This window comes from Eretmochelys imbricata, chromosome 1 (assembly GCF_965152235.1).
Source record: "Eretmochelys imbricata isolate rEreImb1 chromosome 1, rEreImb1.hap1, whole genome shotgun sequence".
Classification (NCBI taxonomy): domain Eukaryota; kingdom Metazoa; phylum Chordata; order Testudines; family Cheloniidae; genus Eretmochelys; species Eretmochelys imbricata.
The window spans coordinates 318,006,292-318,027,246 of record NC_135572.1 but is presented as its reverse complement, the minus strand read 5'-3'; the positions used below and the strand labels follow the sequence as shown (position 1 = coordinate 318,027,246).

The 20,955-nt window shown below is 38.6% G+C and overlaps 2 protein-coding genes across 2 annotated transcripts in view; both read left to right on the top strand.

Moving 5' to 3' along the window:
* Positions 1–870, top strand: part of IQUB (IQ motif and ubiquitin domain containing) — a 53,497-nt gene extending 52,627 nt beyond the window's left edge. Inside the window, exon 13 of the mRNA XM_077841884.1 lies at positions 703–870. Within this exon, the coding sequence (XP_077698010.1) occupies positions 703–870 (168 nt within the window). The remainder of the gene's footprint in view (positions 1–702) is intronic.
* A 1,541-nt stretch (positions 871–2,411) lies between these two features.
* The window catches only part of ATP6AP1 (ATPase H+ transporting accessory protein 1), an 89,520-nt gene continuing 70,976 nt past the window's right edge, over positions 2,412–20,955 (top strand). The window contains exons 1-2 of the mRNA XM_077807837.1: positions 2,412–2,458; positions 14,505–14,631. Of these exons, the coding sequence (XP_077663963.1) occupies positions 14,537–14,631 (95 nt within the window). The 5' untranslated portion in view covers positions 2,412–2,458; positions 14,505–14,536. The remainder of the gene's footprint in view (positions 2,459–14,504; positions 14,632–20,955) is intronic.

Genomic DNA, 20,955 nt, shown 5'->3' with positions numbered 1-20,955 from the left:
TAAAATCTGTGAAAGTGATTTGATTAACAACACTCCTGGATTGAACTGCAATCTGAAATTCCAGTCCTTCTTCAATTAACCCACAACACCCTTGGTGTATTTAATCTAATTATTCTAGTATCAAATTAAATATAATACTGTATTTTGCAGACATTTCTACCTTGCAGAATGTTGGGTAATTGATTGAACTTCTAGAAATAGAACACTGGATCAAAACCAAGGCTGCATAAAATGCTACAAAATGGTTTAAATGGTATGCTCTGGTGAGCATTTATAAAAGCTTTAGTCTGTACCAATTAAGGTACAGTTCCCTTACATATTAGCTTAGAAACACACAAGTTTAAGCATTGCCAGTCTCCTCTTGATTTTCAAAATTTTAAAATAATAAAAAAATAAATTCATATTACGCAAAAGATAATAAGGAAATGGAGAGAGACCTAGTCTGGGGAGATGCTGAATGATTTAACAGGAGTTTAAGGCAGTCATCACTTCACAGGAGGCCTTAAAAGACTGCTATACAGGACTACGTTCTGCTGTATCTTACTACATTAAGTAACATGTCTGGATTTGAATGTTATGATTTCATTTGTTAAACAGTTTGTAGTTCACTAGTGTGTGTTTATACTGTACTGGATATACAGCAACATATAGATAAGAGATTTTGATTGCATTTAATAAAATTTGAATTTTCTTATCTTTCAGGCATATGAAATGGTATTTATTCACAGGATAAAGCACAAACATATCCTGTCAAAGAATTATTTTTCTCAGATTCCAGAGATGGCATCATTTTTGCATAAAGGTGATGATTTGGCTCACACAAATGAACTGTTAATAACTAAGCCTATCCCCACTAGTTCAAAAGCATAACTCTTCAGACATAAAGCTGTAAATCTGAATTATTGTTTAACATGACTAGCTTAATTGGAGTAAAGAATTGTCCCATTTCATCTATAGATTAATTGTACTCGGGGGACATGTATCAAGATAAACTTCCAAAGATCCAATACTCTGATCCTGACCACTTATTGTAATAATTGCATTTATTGTTCTGTGACTGCAAGTGTGTTAAGTTTCTAAACATAGAATAAAACATTTTTAGAATACAGTTTGTAAAATTTATCATAATCATTCCATGAGCTCTTCAAACCTGAGGTTGTCTTCTTGTATCCTTAAGTGCATACTGCTACTGCAATATAAATATTGAGGTGTTTTAGAGAATTTCCTTTATTCACAATTTCTATTTTAAAGAATATACTACTAATAAACCTTTTTATAATATTTTAATTCATTTCTTCTGTATTTTAAACAAGTGAGGCCTTTTGGTAAAAAAAAAAAAAATACATAATCCACATTCATCTACAGATTTCATTACCTGTCCAAATATAGGCCCTTTATCTTGCAAACATTTGTGCATAGGAATAACTTAACACATGTGGGAGTAGTCCCAGTGAGCTTAATGGAACTACTCATGTCAGTGTTTGTAAAATTGTGGCTGTATTTTGTAATACCAAAAATAGATTGTTTGGAACATGTTAATCTCTTGGTTAACTCATCTGAAGTTACAGCAGGAGTCAATTTTCTCCCTTAAATATGTTTACTTATGTCATTTTTCCCTTTGTATTTCTATTACATATAATTCAATAAAAAGTTACATAAAATTGTTCAAAAGTTCTTTCAGTTGTTTCAAACTACTATATTAGCCATTTCTTTGGCCCCAGTCCCCAAGGACTTACTGCTTTGACTAGTATAATTGCCTATGGTGAAGTAGAGGCACTTAAAAGTTGAAATAAGTAAATACATATTTAGCAGCAAACAATATTAGAATGCACTGTGCATTCACCAGGGACTTAAGACCAGATCTAATCATGCCTATTAAAGTCAACAAAAGTATTTCCATTTGCTTTAATAGGATTTGGCCTCTAGGCTGCAATCCAGCAAAACACTTAAACACAATTTTAAGCACATGAGTAGTCCAGTTGACTTAAGTTCTTTGCTGGATTTGGGCCTTAATACAGGACTGGATGCCAGGAATGGGCACCTAGGAGCCAGAAAACAGGCTCTTTAAAAAAAAAAAAAAGTTGAGGGCTAAAAGGTCCAGTGTCCTTCAGCAGCAGCTGTGGGAAGTACAAGTTGTGGACTACAAGTTCTTTGCTGGATTTGGGCCTTAATACAGGACTGGATGCCAGGAATGGGCATCTAGGACCCAGAAAACAGGCTCTTTAAAAAAAAAAAAAAGTTGAGGGCTAAAAGGTCCAGTGTCCTTCAGCAGCAGCTGTGGGAAGTACAAGTTGTGGACTACAAGCTGCGACATCTTGGCAAGAACCAGGAAGTTCTCCCAACAAGTACCATTGCTCTCGAAGCAGGAAGTTTCAGCACGGACTGAAGCTGTGAGAACGAAGCAAGCCAGCAGAGAGGACGCTGCTGGACTGTTATCCTGTTCTGCGTTTCTTTACAGGTAGGACCAAAAAGGCTTAAAAAGAGTACCCTGAGAGGAGTTTAAATGACAGAAAATTAGAACATTGGCTTGTTTGTGTTGGGGTTTAGTTATTGTGGGAATTCGAACATATTTGTAAGAGGGTTGAGTTAGACAAAGTCTCCTCTGTCCTTCCAGCAGGAAGTTTCAACACTGACTGAGCACAAGGCAAGCAAGCAGAGAATAGGATGTTGGACTGTAATCCTGTTCTATGTTTCTTTTCAGAATAAAACTTTATTCTGAGTAGGTCTGGTCTGAGGTGATACACATGGATACATAACACAGGCCGAGTTTCCTAAAGTTGCGTAAAAGCCACAAGGCAGACTTACCCTATCTTGAACAACTTCATACTGGGTCAGTGTCCAGGAGAAGCGAAAGCATGAATCCTGTAGATATGATTCCATCCTTTGATAAATGAATATATTATTTTTCTTAAAAAGTAGCCATTAAAAAAATAACCCTCATATCTGGTCCCCAAGGAGCATGAGGGAATTAGTTCAGGCAAATCTGGACTCAGCTATTGGTCTCATAATTTGTGTGTGCCACCTACATTTGAAGATTATAGAATTCACAAGAAAACAAGTGTTTTGGTCCAGTGGAAGAAAGCTCATTTGTGCAAATGCTTTGCCTCCTGGTCTTTTGTATACCTCTGATTCTTTAACAATGTTTTCTGCAGTATCTGTTTAGTCATGCTGTATAGGCTTCCCATGTTTGTAAATTGCTGCTAAATTCTGTTGAAACTGAACTGAATTGGATACTTCACTGTTATCTGGGACATTGGCTGGCTGATGGACTCATTGAGAATGAAATTTCTAGCCTTTCAGCTCACAAAGGCTAGGAGACTGCATTTGTACAAGGTCAAAGCTTCGGTCTTTCACTGCAGTCGTGTTAAAGAATGGCTGTTGAGAGCCACTGTGGGCTCTAGAGGGTTGAATTTTGGAGATCATGAGACACCAATACAGAAATTAATGAAAAAAATCTGATAAATGTGCTGGTAATTTGAAATCCCAATTAAATCACATCATTAGGATGGAGCAAAATATAGCCATCATAAATCTGAAATAGAACAACATGTGCTAGTGTCATTTAAGCACTCAGGTAGGACTGCACTAAGCATGGTATACAAACCTAGTTAGATGTGGCCTGTTATTGTTCTTTTAGAGCAAATTGTTTTAGCTTTTCTTTATTGCTGCTTTCATTGTCTTCTACATTTTAAAATGTTTTCCCATACAATTACTGGAATTACCATAGTAAGAAGAATGCTTTTCACCTTTTTATGTCTTATAACATTGTTTACAATTATATGTATGTTATAAAAAAGATTTTTACTTTAGGATTTTTCTCTAGTTAGCTGTTTGTATGATTTCTGGCTGTTAATGTAAGTTAATTCACAGATGCCATCAAAATCAGACAAACACCAACCTGTTGATCAAGTATTAAGGAAAAAGAGCTTTTGCATATCCAATAGCAGCAGGGGAAGGTAAAGCTGACTGAAAGGGGTATGAGCCAGGTTCGAGTTATTGTGCTCTCCAAGAGAGAGATCACGGCTCTTTTTATATCTTGTTTGGTTCCACATAAATGCATAATCTAGATCCATTTTAACACAACATTTAGCAGTTCATTGAATGGCCTCTGCGTATTCCCGCTCTTGAATGCTCCAACAGGCATAGCTAATATAGAGCTTGTCTGCATGGGGACACAGGAAAATTAATCCTAATTAACTAAAGGTGTGAATTTAAGGTGGGTTAGTTAAACTGCATTAACCCCCTGTGCAGACACAGTCATTCAGAACTGGAATGGCTTTAATTCCATTTAGTTTAATTATCTTTGGATTTGAAACTCCTGTGTGTAAGTGCACCAGCAGAGTCTACATGGCCCAAGTAATGCATACTACATTAGTATGTTTTAGAAATCACACCTGGATAGTGTACATTACCTCACCATGTAGAAGCCCTAAATTTAATCCAAGATTGTGATTAAGAAGGAGGTGGGGGTATAAATTGAGGATCTGTATGTGCATTTCAAACCAGGAAGTCATTTCAAGTAGGTTTTAGAAATAATGGATGTTCCTTTTATAGTTTGTCACCTTAAACTGTTTAGGTCAAAGACCTGCAGCACGGTTGTTTGAAATACAACAATATTTGTAACATTTATTTATATATTGTCTTGAATATACAAAATGTAACTTGCTAGCTAATTAATTCTCACAACACTTTACCAAAGAGGAAACTGAGGCAGAGGTACAGAGACTCTCAAGGACACACAGCAAGTCAATGATCCAACTAGGATTATCTCTCAGGATTTCTTGCCTTTCAATCCTCCCTGAATATTAACTCCTTTTTGCCTCATCTCCTTTTACTCCCTTCTCCCCAGACCTCTCTTGCTCAATGAAGTCCCTTGTTTCGGTACCCTGTGTCCTTTTTTCCAAACCCATCCCCACGTCTTTCTTTCATGTCTCCCTGAAGGCTGAGAAATCCTTCCCTGACCTCAAATGTCATGCCTCTTTCCTACCCTTCTCTAAATTCACTTCAGAGAGGTTTATGCTCTGAATAATTACTGTTTTCAAAATTTATTTAACAAACCTTTGTTAATTTCAAGACATGTGCACTAGCCTGCCATGTGAGTGCATAATCATAGTCCTCTTCCTTGCCCTTTCACTGTCCTACCTCTTCTTATATTACCTGTTCTTTCTATTTATTCTCTGCCCAGTTGGTAAGATGCTCAGGGTAGGGAATCTTACCCATTTTGTAAAGGGTTTTCCACACTTCTGACGTTACTTAAGTAATTAATAATAGCCCTGTGCTTATTACTTCTGATTATAGAGATGGAATAACACAGGCCCAGATGATAAGCCTGATAACCATGAAAAATTACCCTTTCCATGTGGCAAGGTCAGCCGGCTTGGCAGTGGCATTATCAACACTTCCTCCAGAGAGGGTTGTCTGTAGGTTCAGGAATCCACATGTGAGGAGAAGATGTGGATTACATGAGCAGGCTGAAGTTGGAGGGGATGTATATCAATCCCCCCCACACACTGCACCTAGATCTCCAGGGAGGTCCTTTGGGACATTATCAGCTTGAATTTCAACCTTGAAAGAGTTGGTAAACAAGGAAGAAAAGTGTGCTCTTCCTGAGGTCATCACAGCATCAGACAGTTGATGCTCGTATTTCCCTGAGCTGGTCCCAAGGAAAGTGGAGACAAACACACCACAGACCAGCCAGTTGACTAGAGGACAATGCCCACCAGTGTGATGGTACCTCAGCTGAAAAATGTGTAGTTCACCAAACTGCAATCCCTGACTGACTCTAAAGCTCTACAGACCCAGCAAGGAGAAGAGCAGTTCCTTTTTCTTTTCCTGAATAACTTTTATTTGTTGGGTTTCTTTAACAGAACACCTGGGTACAGATGCCTATCAGGAGAGACTTGTCCTAGCTTTGTGGGGCCAAAAATAGCACATGCGTATAAGCCCATAATACACGTTATGATTGGGCATCAATTAACCAAGGTTCCAAGCAAATTTACCACAGATCACTAAAAGTTCTCCTAGATATGTAAAAATTCCAGCCTTAACTGGAATTCCAGCCATTCTTTCTACAAGGAAAAGCATAAACTGATAATAATTCTATTACTATGCAGCTTACTTAAGTAAACTATTCAGTAATTTGTATTTAGTAGTTTTGTGATTGTGCTCATGTAATAATTTGATCAATCGTGGATCTCAAATGTTTGTTAATCAATTTTAATTCATACTATTAACTCCTTGAATTGATTAATTTGGTTTACATTGTAAGTTCAATTGGATTCTTATATTATTTAGTACTTTAGGGAAGTAATTGGTTTTAGTTGTTTATGCTCTTAAAAGCCATAAAAACACACAATTGTTTTTCTCAAATCAAATAATGATGAGGTAAAAATAACCTTAATTAAAGGGACTTTGATTAAACATTAACAAATCATTTCACTCAGATCTTGGAAACCCAAGATGCCTGTGTTAGTCACTTGAAGAGAAATTTTTTAAAGGTGTGCAGGTGTGTTTTAGAATAGACGTGTTTTTGACCCATCTCTCTAAAATAGAAAGGTTCATAAAGAATTAACAAGCTGAAAGAGGGAAAAGGAAGTTCCCTTCTGATCACTGTGCTCTCAGGCTGACAGTGAGTAGTGAAGTTTCCTGTTGAAAGAATAGAAAAGTGCAGTCAGGCATACTATTTAAATAAGCTAGACACAGAAGTGTGGAGTAGAGGATTCACTAGGAGTTTTGGTAAAGCTACAAGATAAAAAGCTTTACACTTTCAGTTTTGCCTTCATCTGAAACAAAGCTTTCATGGGTTACAGAGAGGCCAAACTATCTTCCCCTTTTCAGTGAGGAAAATCTGCTTCCTGCACATGGAAGAAAACTGCTAGTCACCACATCTGGAAATATCAAATAGTGAGTGTTAAGTTTCTTTAATTTATACTTCTACTTAGGGTTTTCACCCACATTGTGACAGGGTTTATTAACTCCTGTCCCTAACCATGAGGCAGCCAACTCATTTGAAACATTGAGCAGATATAACTTACTTCCTTTACAGGCCATTTAGAATCATAGGACTGGAAGAGACCTCAAGAGGTCATCTAGTCCAGTCCTCTGCACTCATGGCAGAACTAAGTATTATCTAGAACATCCCTGACACGTGTTTATCTAACCTGCTCTTAAAAATCTCCAATGATGGAGATTCCACAATCTCCCTAGGCAATTTATTCCAGTGCTTAACCACCCTAACAGTTAGGAAATTTTTCCTAGCTGTCCAACCTAAACCACCCATGCTGCAATTTAAGCCCATTGCTTCTTGTCCTATCCTCAGAGGTTACGGAAAACAATTTTTCTTCCTCATCCTTGTAACAACCTTTTATGTACTTGGAAACTGTTATGTCTATTCTCAGTCTTCTCTTCGCCAAACTAAACAAATTCAATTTTTTCAATTTTTCCTCACAGGTCATGTTTCTAGACTTTTAATAATTTTGGTTGTCCTTCTCTGCATTTTCACCCATTTGTCTACATCTTTCCTGAAATGTGGCACCCAGAACTGGACACAATACTCCAGTTGAGGCCAAATCAGCATGGAGTAGAGCAGAAGAGTTACTTCTCGTGTCTTGCTTACAACATTCCTACTAATACATCCCAGAATGATGTTTCCTTTTTTTTTTTTTTTGCACAATACTGTTACACTGTTGACTCATATCCAGCTTGTGATCCACTATCACTTCCAGATCTCTTTCTGCAATACTCCTTCCTAGGCAGTCATTTCCCATTTTGTATGTGTGCAACTGATTGTTCCTTCCTAAGTGGAGTACTTTGCATTTGTCCTTATTGACTTTTATCTTATTTACTTTAGAGCATTTCTCCAGATCATTTTGAATTTCAGTCCTATCCTCCAAATCACTTGGAGTCCTATCCTCCACCTCTCCCAGCTTGGTATCATGTGCAAACTTTATAAATGAACTCTGTGTCATTATCTAAATCATTGATAAAGATATTGAACAGAATCGGACCCAGAACTAATCCCAACCAGACCCCCACTTGATGTGCCCTTCCAGCTTGACTGTGAACCACTATGACTACTCTCTGGGAATGCTTTTCCAACCAGTTACGCACCCACCTTATAGTAGCTCCATCTAAGTTTTATTGCCCTAATTTGTTTATGAGAAGGTCATGCGAGACAGTATCGAAAGCTTTACTAAGGTCAAGATATACCATGTCTACCTCTTCCCCCGTATACACGGGGCTTGTTACCCTGTCAAAGAAAGCTATTAAGTTGGTTTGACACAATTTTTTCTTGACAAATCTATGCTGACTGTTACTTATCACCTTTTTATCTTCCAGGTGTTGGCATATTGATTCCTTAGTTATTTGCTCCACTATCTTTGCCATCTAAATTGCCATCTATCTAGACAGACAGTCATTTGATCAATCAAAATGGGAAAGACAAGATGTCAATCAGTTGCAAGAGACACTCAGCCAGCTCAGTGAGGACCTGGTGGCAGGCACAATATTGCAAGAAGATGCTTCCTCATATATTGCCTGTGATTCCATCCTGGAAAGAGATGATAAACTTTGAAAGGGAAAAAGTTAAAGGTTTGTGTGGTGGGGTAGAGGGACACCGCCCACTGCGGGATGAGGGCACTCCCTCCCTCAAGCCACCCTCTGCCTTTAGGAAGTGAGGCCTAAAGGCTTAAGTCCATCAAGTGGCTTTTAGCTGTGCAGCCTAGTGGCCAGATTCAATAGCATACCCTGGCTCTTAGGGCAGTGAGGCCTAACAGCCAGAAAAGGGGTGGGCTACCACCTGGGGATGGCATGGTGGCCAGAGTAGGGGTACCCAGGCCCTCCCTAATCCACTGGGTCCCACCCCAGGGCTCTGGCAGCAGCGAGTGAGGTTGTCAGTGGGGATCCGACCACAACACGCCAACTATTCTGGGACTATGGCTAGTCCCTCCCCTGGGCTGGACTCCTGCATTCATGGAATGAGTGACTTTGGGGCTCCTGGGTTCCTCTGTCTGGGCTGGTCCCCCTGGCTCTGAAGTCCCTGGGGTACTCGCAGGCAGTGGGGCATCTGCCAGGGTCTCAGTGTCTCTAGGTTCTGCTTTCAGGGGCTGCTGCAGCTCCAAGGCAGGTGCCTGTAAGAGACATCCTTCCTCTTCAGTGGCTAGCCTGGATTGAGCTGGGCTACTTTCTTTTATACTGGTGCTACACCTCGAGCATGCCCAGTAGGGATGTGGGGGCATGATTTCCTCAGCCCAGAGTGAGGAGTTAACACTTCCCTGTCCAGTGCAGAGTGAGTGCACCCCATCACGGTTTGGAGCAAGACTTAGACAGATGATGGCTAGAAATTGATAAAGTGGCTGAGGATTTCAGAGGGGTAGAAAAATTGCGGAATAGAAGGGTGAAGGAAGAGAATGAGTTGTTGGTAGAGAAGGATACTCTTAAATGGAGGTTAAAAGGAGCTCTGGCAGCTCCAGGAGCCCAAGATGCCCAAGATGTTTGTGAGTTGAATGTAACCCTTACATTGGATGCGTACGCCTTACCTCAGAGCCCAGATAAAAAAGAAATGTTCAAGAAAGCAAAACAGATTGATAAATTTGTCTCTCTCGAGAAAAGATATAGGTTTAACACACATATGGTCAAAACTTCCCTATCTGCTTTAGAAGGAGTTTCCGAAAATAAGATGAGGTTTTTAAGGAGGACTTTAACCATGAACCCCAGGGTCTGCCATAATTGCTTCCAGCCCACAGGTGCTTATTTTGACATGGGAAGGGGCTCAGAGTCTGGATGGCATGTGGGGGCCTTTGTTCCCCTCCCTCCCTCCCACCAGAGGCCCTCCACAAGAGCGGGTCAGTCCTCTTCAGCACCTGGGGCTCAGCAAGGTGGACCTTTCTCTCCAGACAGGGCTTATTTGGTAGTAATACCCCTCACCGTACCACCAAGCACCACAGCTCAATCCACTTCCAAAGGGAAAAGCTCCAATTTTCCTCCCACATGGTTAAGTGGGTGATCAGTTAACTTGGCAAGGAGTCTATGCTTTCTGACTCTCCCTCTTTGCAACAGAAGGCTGTGTGCTCTTACAGAGATTTACCTCTTCATTACCCTCCAATTACATCTCAGAGGATGAGGAACAAAGAGTCTCCAAGTAACCTTTTTCCCTGCCTCCCACAGGCTCAGTACCAATTAAGGAAACACGCATTCCCAGCTTGTGCCAAAAGGTAGTTGTAAATACAATGATAAAATAGGAATACAGATTAAATAGTTGATGGTAGCAAAGTTATTGGTAACCAACATTTGGTACCCAGCAGACACTTTCTTCAAAGGGAAATACAGTAACAGCTGGGATAAGAATTGCAATCTCTTACTCATTTTTTAAAAACAAAGCCCAGAATAAACACATCTGCTTTCATTATCCCAGGTTGCTGATGGATCTCTTAATATGCAGTGCCACCATTGATATGTCAGCTTCTGAATCTCTTTCTTGGGTCACATTCACACATAATTGATGACCGTCTTTTTTTCCCTGTCTATAGACATTCCGTTCACAAATGTTAGCTTATCATACCCATAAATTGTCCTTCTTTACAAAAGACATCCCTCTCTTCCTAATGTAGGGTCCTAAATTTAACTTCAACCCACACAAATCTGGCATTCACACTTTTTCTGTTCAGAATTATTTACATCAGGAATGGAGAATTATAAAATAGATGGTTTTTTTTTAAAAAGAAGGATTTAGATGCAAAAGAAATTAAGCCCACATGACTTCAGTCTACCTTGATTACTATTTTTGTTGTGTCCTCCATTTGAGCTTAGGTTGAGACAGGTGGGTTGAGATAGGTGGGTTACAGACTCTGCACAGGATTGAAAAAGAAAACGTATAAATCTGGGGAAATGGGTGGGGGTGGATCCATGAGTAGAAATTAAATATGGTCTTGGGAAATGAGCCTTTATATTCTTTTCAAGTAATAAACTAATTGTAGCTAGAGAGCTGACGAGGGTAACATTTTGTCCTCTTTCTTCATTATATAAAACTGTAATAACACTTAAAAACAGATTAGTCTGAGTCACAAAATTTGGAATTCGTGCTGAATTTCAAACACCCCAATGTTCAGAGGTGTCTAAATATGGGGGTTAGTTTATATGCAAATCAGGAAGTATCCAGGGAAAATATAGCTGTAAAATATACATTTTCTTATTAGATAGCATCAATCTAGACATTTAGGCTCCTATCTGTGCACCTTATAGCCAGATAAGTGAACCAATGAGCAATCCTCACATTCTAGTTCAGTCTTAGTAAGTCATCTTTTGTGCAAACTCTCTCACCCCAGTTTCTGTTGGGGAAATCCCCTATGATTCCCTCCATTGTACTAGTTTCTCCTTTCCTTTTATGACCCACCCAGATCAGAAAGGTTTTAGGCAGCAAGCCTAAGTGCCTTTACACCTTATCTCAATGATTTCTTCTCTCTCTTCTGTTTAGCGTAAGGACTCATCACAGAAACTGCACAGAAACTGTGACTTGTAGGTTAAGATGGGAATTCAACCCATTATTTGTTTACATTTATTATTGTTCTGCCTCGCTTGCAAAAGTCCAGCCCTTTTCAGATTGCAGAGTGCTGCTCTGATGTGGAGCTAGCTTTTGATACACAGATAAAAAGGGGTCTAGGTACATGACATTTTCTTTTATTTTTTTTCCTGTTATGCAGTTTTGCAAAGAGTTTGTTGCCTACACAGTGAAAACCAATGGTGTCACATCTGAACATGAGCTCCCAATCCAAGAAGGAATGGGTGTGATAGAATCCAAGAAGCTTCAATGTAATAATATGCTGACTGTTCCTCCTGGACTGACCCCTCAGGACATTCTGCACGTATTGCTAAAATTGAAAGAATTCTGCCTATTCTTCTTGCATTTCACCTGCAACAATAAAGGACTCTAAGTAGGTCCCAAAGATAACATCCTGAACTCTTACCAATAACATTTTGTACCCTTAACATCACTCCATCATGTATTCTCTGATTACAAGTCTTTCTGCCTTTCTTCTTGTGCTCTAGCTGCAGAATAGGTGTAATCTAGGCCATTTTTTTTAGATTCCAGTAACTTTTTGAGCAGTAGGCACATGCATGCACAATTCAGGAACATTCTAGACCTGCCGTGGGCAAATCAAAGTCATAGCTATGTAGGCCAATGAAGAGTGCTTGAGAGCTGAGTGGTTTGTTTGTTTATTTGTCTGAAAAATAGAGTTTTAATAAAAAAAAAAAAGCATTTTTCAGGTCCCTAATCCTATTCATCAAATTCATGTTGAATGAGGCAAAAGGTTTCAGTTGGGGAGGAGAGGGGGAAATCTTTTCAAAAAATCAAAACATTTCATTGCAACAGTTTTGTTCATAAAAAGTCACAATATTTTGTTTCAACTTTCAGAATAGCATTTCAAGTTGACATCTGGCTAATTAAAAAAAGAGTGAAAAACATTCAAAATGTCCGAATCAATACAAAAAGTAAAAAAAAATTGTTTTCAGTTGATTCAAAACATTGAATTGCCTTGAAAGGAGATTTTTTCAAGTTTTTGTTTCAAGAAAAATAGATTGTGGTTCAAATCAAACTGGAATATTTTCAGATATTTCAGTTTGGCCCAATGAACCGAAAAATACATTATTTGCTCAGCCTAGTCATAACCAGCAAGAGGTTGTCCATTCCTAGAGACGACTGAGTACTTCGCTTGCTCTGACTCAGCTTCTTGAGCTTGGACTAAATTCTTCTCTGGAGGCTCCAGTTCTTCCCTCTCTCCCATTTAGTCTTGCATTGGCTTACTTGCTCTGTCTTACACTGACCTGCACTGTTCTGTTGTTATAATTCACAGCCAACCCAGCATGTCAGGAAATGGAAGGTGGTAAAAGCTGCCTGGGCCCGGGGTGGGAGTGGGGGCTGATAAAGGCATAAAAGACCAAAGTAAGAGGGCATAAAGTGTAAGAAAAGAGGAAGATTGCTGTTTTTTTAAATGTAGCTTTCCTCTTGTATCATAGCTGAGTTTACATTAGCATATGAACAAATTGCCTTACATTATACATAAACTGTGCAACAATAAACAGTACACTAAATCGAGTGAGTCACATGAATTCAAGACACCGGGGCTTACCTTTAGAGCTCTGTACAATTTCAGCTCACATTCTGACTGACCTTTATTCACTTCACTTCACTCAAGCTTCCCTTCCTCTTCCAAATAGTTTGCCCTAGAATCGCTCTCCCACCTTCTTTGTGCTGTTTCTTATGCTTGGGGCCTATTACTCCTCCTGCTTCTCTCTCCCTCCAACCTGCCATTCAACCCTCTTCTTCTTGGAAGCCTTTCATCAATAATCCACCAAATCCAGAATTTCAAATTGTTAAAGTGAATATTAAATGAATGTTTAAACCACCAAAATAACCCAGAATGAGCTTTCACAACTACTCAGCCCCATGATCTGCTCTGCATGGCAAAAATTGCCCTCCTCCCTCCTTCTTGCATTTACCGATAACTTGTCCCCTGCCCTTTCCCCATTGCTGCTCTCCATGGTCTGTTGTCTTTTTCTGTTGGGTCCTTGACATAATTGCATTCATAACCTGCTAAAGGCTGGGACTACATCTTTTATTCTGATTGGAAAGTCCCATGCATGCCTATAGTGCACATGATACTACCTAACAAGGTGACTCTCAAATGCAGAAGCATGACTTGGCTGCAGCTCTGTCACTGAAGGGGGCAGGGCAGCATTTAAAAAAGAAAGAAACCAGAGGCTTGTGATGATGGGTAAAAGAAATTCCTATAACCATTCTAATCTTCTATTTGGTTTTTAAGGTATTTAAGTCACACCAGGTTTGAGAACATTGTAATTTCGTTTGACTTTTGCGATTCTTGATTTATGGGTCAGCATCTTCCCCAGTAAAGGATAATTAAACAATTCCACATTTTAGTTAAGTTCCAATCTCATCACTTTCTTACTCTCTTTTTCCTTGCTGGTAGCTGCAATGTCCACATATACTGCAGCTTTCAAACCTGCCAACACCCATGTGTGACACCAACTTCTACAATCAGTGTAAAGCTTTCGGACATGGTAATAAATAGTAGAGGGAAAACAATGGAAATATATGGGATTCTTTTTCTTCAACATGAAGAACGTTTTCTATAAACTCCATTTCAGGGTTTAATAATTCAGTTGTCAATAAATTACAGTAATAGCGAGTGAGAAATCAGTGGGGTCTGGAATAAATTTGAGCCTCATGAGCACTGTACTGGGGAACAATCTGTTAAGAGGTCTGTGTATGAATTCAAGGTATATACTCTTCATGGGCCTTTTGCACTGCCTCACTGAAAGTTATTCAAAAATTCTAGCACTGTTGTTTGACTTAATGAAATGGATGTTTTGAATGTTTATATTGTTGACATAAAACAGCCCCAACCAGTTTCCTAGTTGTATCCAGATACTGCAGATTAAACTGGGAAATCCAGCTTCCTTCATCTTATGTTCAGTTTTTTACTTTGCAGCTAGTCAGTCATATACTAACCCAAGTGGGATCATGGCCCTAGTCTGGCTGTTTTACTCCCTCGCTGTGCTGCTCCAATTGGCTCTGTCTGTGGACCATGTACCTATGCTGCTCTGGTCAACTCACAGGTGAGAAATTAAAACATCTAGCAGTCTTTATGCAGTTGCTGTACCAGAACAAATTGTGTGTGTGTGTGTGTGTGTGTGTGTGATCATATGATCATGTCTGCTCTGCCTTTCCTGAGACCTTGATCCAATGTACAATATATGAGACACTATGGTCTATAATACTTAGTCCTGTGTTGAGTGCAGAGGACTGGACTAGAAGACATCTTGAGGTTCCCTCCAGTCCTATGATTCTATATAATTAAAGTAGGGCATGGATCAGCATTCACGTTGCACTCCCTATCAGTACCCGGCCTGAACCAAGAAAGCTAATGATCCAACCAGTGGACCAAATTCAGTGATAAATCCTGGTCATGTGCCAACAGAGGTATGTTTTGCATATGCTAAGAAGAAGATATAATTATAAGACTATATCATAATGCATACACACAAGGAGGTTGAATTAAGGTTATACCGGCAATCGTAATTCTGGTATTTCCTAACTTTTGAGTGCCTGATTTTGCACCTTAATGTTATTTTTAATGTAGCTTTTATTGCATGTAAAAGAACATATGTTACAGTGTGTATTATGTCAGATGGTTAGTAGAACTTGTGGCATCATATTGGTTTGGTTTTGAAAGTGCAGGGGAGATACTTGAATGTGAAGGATTTGAATGTACTTAGGAGGTCACAAGACTTTTGAATCTAACATGTGAGACACTTCAAAGAAAGAATCCAAAAGGACTTGCAAGGTCACAGGCCACTTTTTAACCAGATCTAAGCAAGCATGAAGGAGGCTATTCTGGAGGACAAAGGTAACAATAGACCTGCTGTACCCTAGACAGACTTGCTGTCTTACCTTAGACCTGTATAAATCACTTAATCTCTTTGCTTTACTTCCTTTGTCTTGACTATTTAGATTGTAAATCCTGTGGGGGCAGAGACTTTTATTCTATGTACATATGTATGTATGATGCCTAGCAAAACAGGGCCCCTGAATTCAGTTGTGGCCTCTAGTCACTGTGATGTAAATAACAATAACCATCCATCTGACCATGCTTGAAATGTAATAAAGTTCATCCAAGTTATTTTCAAACTATTTCCTAATGACTCTCTTTGCCTTGCACTTATTAGCTTCATGACATCACTGATCTATGTAGTTGTCAGTGGTAGGGTCTGGAATCCTTGCAAGCAATTCAGTCCCCTTTTTTACAGCTGTGAGTTCTTAAAGTTAAACTCCTCTTGGAGACGTAGCAGGCCTTCCCCTGACTACATTTCACCATCTTTGTGGTCTGTGAGAGAGTACCGGGCTGACTCAAGATGTGACAGATTGAATAAGGGTCCTTTGCGGAAAGGTGTCTTGATTTTATTTGCATTTGCCTCTTAATTTACTTTCATTGTGAGAAAGGAGTAAGTTTATGCAGAAATAATATACTATGTAAATTGCTTTTCAGTACAATTAATATGTAAAATGTGTAAAATGAATGTGTAAAATGCCATTTCAAAATAGAGTTCTTTGATGCCCTTTCATTCTGTTAAATGTGATACTGTGGTGATGAAGTAGAGGGAGTACATTTGAACACAGATGTGAGTGTGTGAAATTTGTGCTGTGTCTCTCTCAAATGTGTTTTGGTCATTGTGTCTTTTATAACATCACTGATTATCACCACACTTGACAAATGTCAGTGCACTGCTAAGGCATCTGTGGAAATTACACCTTTGGTCCCTGGGGAGTAGAGGTGTAGGAAAAATGCAGATGTAACTACAGAGAACGAAATTAAATTAGTTAGCTTTGTGTTTCTTTTCTGAAGGAAAGTAAGAGATGAATCTTTAATTTCAGGAGCTTGTACTACATTGGAGGTAGTAGAAGTTGACTAATTTATGAGTCTTTAAAATAGACACCTGGAAGAGATCTAAAATTGTGTACTGAAAAGAAAAGTAGATTTGGGCAATAGTTTCATTTTTTAAGACAAAAATGTTCCTAAATGACTGAATCCATGTCTTCTTTGTCCTGCTTTTTATTTCTTGTAAATACTGCATCTGTTGTTAATATAAACAAAGTCATGCTGCTGTTGTGTTTAAACAAAAGTTATTGCAAGGTAAGGCATGGTCAGAAAGCAAGAGTTCATAGTAGTAATGAAAAGAAACTTTTCACGAGCAAGCTGTTAGCAACTTGTTCCATACAGTTTATTCAGGATCAACAGCAAGAAAATCAGACAGGCAATGTGGTGAAACCAGCTTCATGTTTATATGCCTACAACTTTTTCAGGAGGAAGTGTACCTATATCCATGACCTTTTGCATTTTGAAAATGCAGTGTTTGGTGTGGGAGAAATTATTTTTTGGTGAATGCAAATGAAGTAAATAAAAGATGTATATTAGTTTAAAAATAAAGCAGAAGCAGCAGTAACTTTGGTTTGGTATACACTTGGCTCCAAATTCTACATGCAGTATTTTAAAAGAGGAACTTTCTAATAACGAAAGCTTTCCTGGATACCTCTGTCCATAATTCTGGTTTTAAACACTGCAGTTATAGCTCTTCTGCACAGCTTTGTTTGAAACTTAAACCAAGAGTAACAGGTTTTTTATTACTCTAAGCCCAAAGATATTAAAACTAAACCAAGGAAAGGGGCGCTCATTAACTGAATAAGAACCTACTGGTATATGACATGGTTTATAACATTTGGGACTGAACATATTTCAGTGTCCCTTTAAAATCAAATCTGTTCCAATTAACACAAATTATGTAATAGGTTTTATAATTAGTTCTATAGAATCTTGGTGGTTTCATCCTTTAGTTTCTGCAGGATTTTTCCATAAATTTTTGACCATGACAGGTCTATGAACACAATCCAGAAGAGATAAAAAAAGCAGATGTTTGGAATGTTAAATAAAACCCTTTCAATCTTCACTTGGTGTAAAAAAAAAAAAATCAGCTTTAAGTTTTTGCAGTGGGTAATTCTTTTTTTTGGGGGGGGGTTAATTTAATTTTAATTGTTCCTAAATTTTATCACCCAAAGTGCTCACTGGAAGACTAGGGGATTTACCCCACCTCTGCCACTTAGTAAACTCTGTTGAGGGCATGAGCCCTTAAAATGAGTGAGAGCCAAATTCTGCCCTGGGGCTAAACTTACAAAAATCAAATTATCTTCAATAGGCGCTGTACACAGCTATCTGAGAGTGGAATCTGACCCAAGTAAAAACTGCTATATATAATGGTGATGGCCATATTCTGCTCTCACTTACACTGGTGTAACTGACAGCAGAATTTGGTCTGTGTCCTTAACCAGCACACATTGGGAGGTAGAGATTAAGAGTTCAAATATTTTTTTTAAACTGGTAACTAACCATACTGATGCATCCAACTATTTCCAAATAAAAACATTAAAACAAATAAAATCTTAAGGAGAGCGTAGACAGTAGTTGAGTGAGTATGTTGAGTTGTGATCGGCATCCCTTCAAGTACCATTTGATAAGATCTACATTTAAAAGCATACTAGGGTTTAGTAGTGTGAAGTAAGCAAGATTAGGAGGCAGCAATGGCTTAGCTGTAAATTCATCACTGACACTGAATCTTTCTGTGCTCTTGAGGAAGCCACTTCTCTTTGTCTCAGTTTTCTCATCTGTAAAATGATGTCAGTGGGTCCATTTCTTACCCTCATTGAAATCAATGGCAAAATTATCCTTGCCTTCAACTGGAGCAGGATTGAGCCTAATAAAATTTATAGTATCTGTTTGACATAGGTGTTATGAAAAATAGTTAATGTTTGTAAAGCACTAACGAGGTAAATGATAAATTATAAATAATTAGTAACACATTTCAAAATATCTCTCATATTACAGGGAAGCCTTTTAATGAAAGCTATTCTAATGTCAGGCACTATACACCGATCTGAGAAACCTGAAATTCCAAATGTACACAGCGTGCAAAGTATAAAATGGATTTAACACCAATCCTTACTGTACTTCAATACACTAAAAATGGTCTCTTCTATAACGCATATAAACAATTTGACAACATCCTAGTATTTCTAACAGCAACCTTAAAGAAACATGAGGTAGGAATAGCTTAGATGCTGCAATGACATGGTTTTCACTAGAGAGTCCCAAAATTGTAAAGCCAAGTGCCTCTCGTCATAGGAATGTTCTTTGCTTACAATCAGTGAAAACATTTCATATTTTCCAATAACCACCCAGCATTATGCCAAGACCGGAGATGACTTTTTGTACAGTGAATGCAGGTTATAAGTGACTTTGAACAAGAGTTAAGGCCAAGCACTAAAATAATATTTTTTCTTATAGTTGTGAGAAGTTTAAAGGGAAACCTGCTCTGACTTATAGGCATAGGGAAGCGATACCATGAATACAAAGAAGTTGAGAAATCCCTTAGCTTCCTTGGGGATGTTTTTTCTCAGAAGAATCAAATATGCTCCACTGTAAGATGACATTTTGTATCAGGCCATTGTTGGGTTGCCACTCCAAATGTATTATTTCATCTATAAATGTATCCAGCTGCCATGGTGATATCGTACAATAAGATGCTTCAGTACCTTTTTTAAGTTCTGGTCCATTAGTCATTAATTTTCATTCTGCCTCTACCACTAGCACTGGTGACATGTAAACTTGATATCTAATGGTTGTATTTACAGGTTCCTAGTGAAATTTTATTAACTAGCTATGGTCCTGCTTAGTCCTGATCCACAGGGCAAAAGTATCATTGCTTGCCTAAATCTCCTGCTGATTGAAAAAGACAAATTAAAAATGATTTTATCTGTAAGTTACAAAGAGTATATAGGATCATAAGTCAGAGATGTAAAAGCCTTATTAAATCATAGTCTATCCTCCTCCCAGACCAAGATACAGGGTTTATTGAAATCTTTGCTTCCATTAAAAACACTGTCAGAATTTGAGCTGGCCCTAGAGAGAAGACAGATCAGATAATATCCTTGTATACCTCACTGTCCCACCACAGAACCAAACTGTACATTCAGGCTGTTCAGGATGTCTGTGGAGATAGTGGGAGGGCAAGCAAACTGCAGGCTTAGCACTCCTTCCTGTACCCATCCCCTGCAGGCTTGTGCTACACCTAGGGTGACCAGATGTCCCGATTTTATAGGGACAGTCCCAATTTTTGGATCTTTTTCTTATATAGGCTCCTATTACCCCCCACCCCCATCCTGATTTTTCACATTTGCTGTCTGGTCACCCTAGCTACACCCTGGTGGTGGAAGCAGGGTATCTGAGTCTTATTCCCCACCTCTTCTTTAACCAGACAGTAAAATATGTAAACACACAGCTAACTGCAATTAAGAGATTTAAAATAAACAGGCAAATGATATGGTTAATGTGAATATTAAACAAATGTTCACATTAAGGTATGAATTAATATTACTCATTCAGCACCTGAAGTTGATGGCAGTCTCTCTGGTGGCTTCAGCGTGCCCTTAAACAGCTTTTAGTCTACTGGCGAAGTTTCCAGGGCCACCGTTTTTAAAGTCTCTATTTTTGTGGCAGTCCATGTACTCACAAACACACAGTAAGTGAAAATACATGTAATAAAATGAAGTAACAAGAGAGATAAGAACCAACCTATGTAATCATTTCTGGCAATGATGCTGGCATTATTGAAGTACACTGTTCAGAATCTAAATCACCTTAGAAAAGGTGCCCCACGCACTCATAAAGCCATCAAAGGATGAGTGCTTAAGAATGGTGAGCCTTTCCAAGACTCCCATATTTTAAAATGGGCTTATTAACGTCCCAACATCTTTGTATTGTTCCTATGTTGAGCAAAATAAAAATAAACCCACAAATTTTTACCATACTGATTTAGAATCTAATTTAATTTAACAGACTCCAAGGAGAAACTGCAGAACTGGAATTAATTTGCAAACTGGACACCATCAAATTAGGCCTGAATAAAGACTGGGAATGGATGGGTCACTACAAAAATTAATTTCCCCCTGCTGATAGTCACACCTTCTTGTCAACTGTTTGAACTGGGCCACCTTGTTTACACTGGCCTCATTAGCACTACAAAAGTGATTTCCACCCCTTTTTGTCAACTGTTGAGAATAGCCCACTTCCACCTTAATTGAATGGGCTTGTTAGCACTGCCTCCGCAACTCCCATCTTTTTATATGCTGTTTATTTGTACCTCCCTACTGTATGTTCCACTCCATGCATCTGATAACGTGGGTTTTAGCCCACAAAAGCTTATGCCCAAATAAATTTGTTAGTCTCTAAGGTGCCACAAAGACTCCCCGTTAATATAATTCTGTTTTCTGTGTCTTGTATTTTTCCAATTAATTGCAGATGTAAAGCTCTGGAATAATCATGTGAATATTTA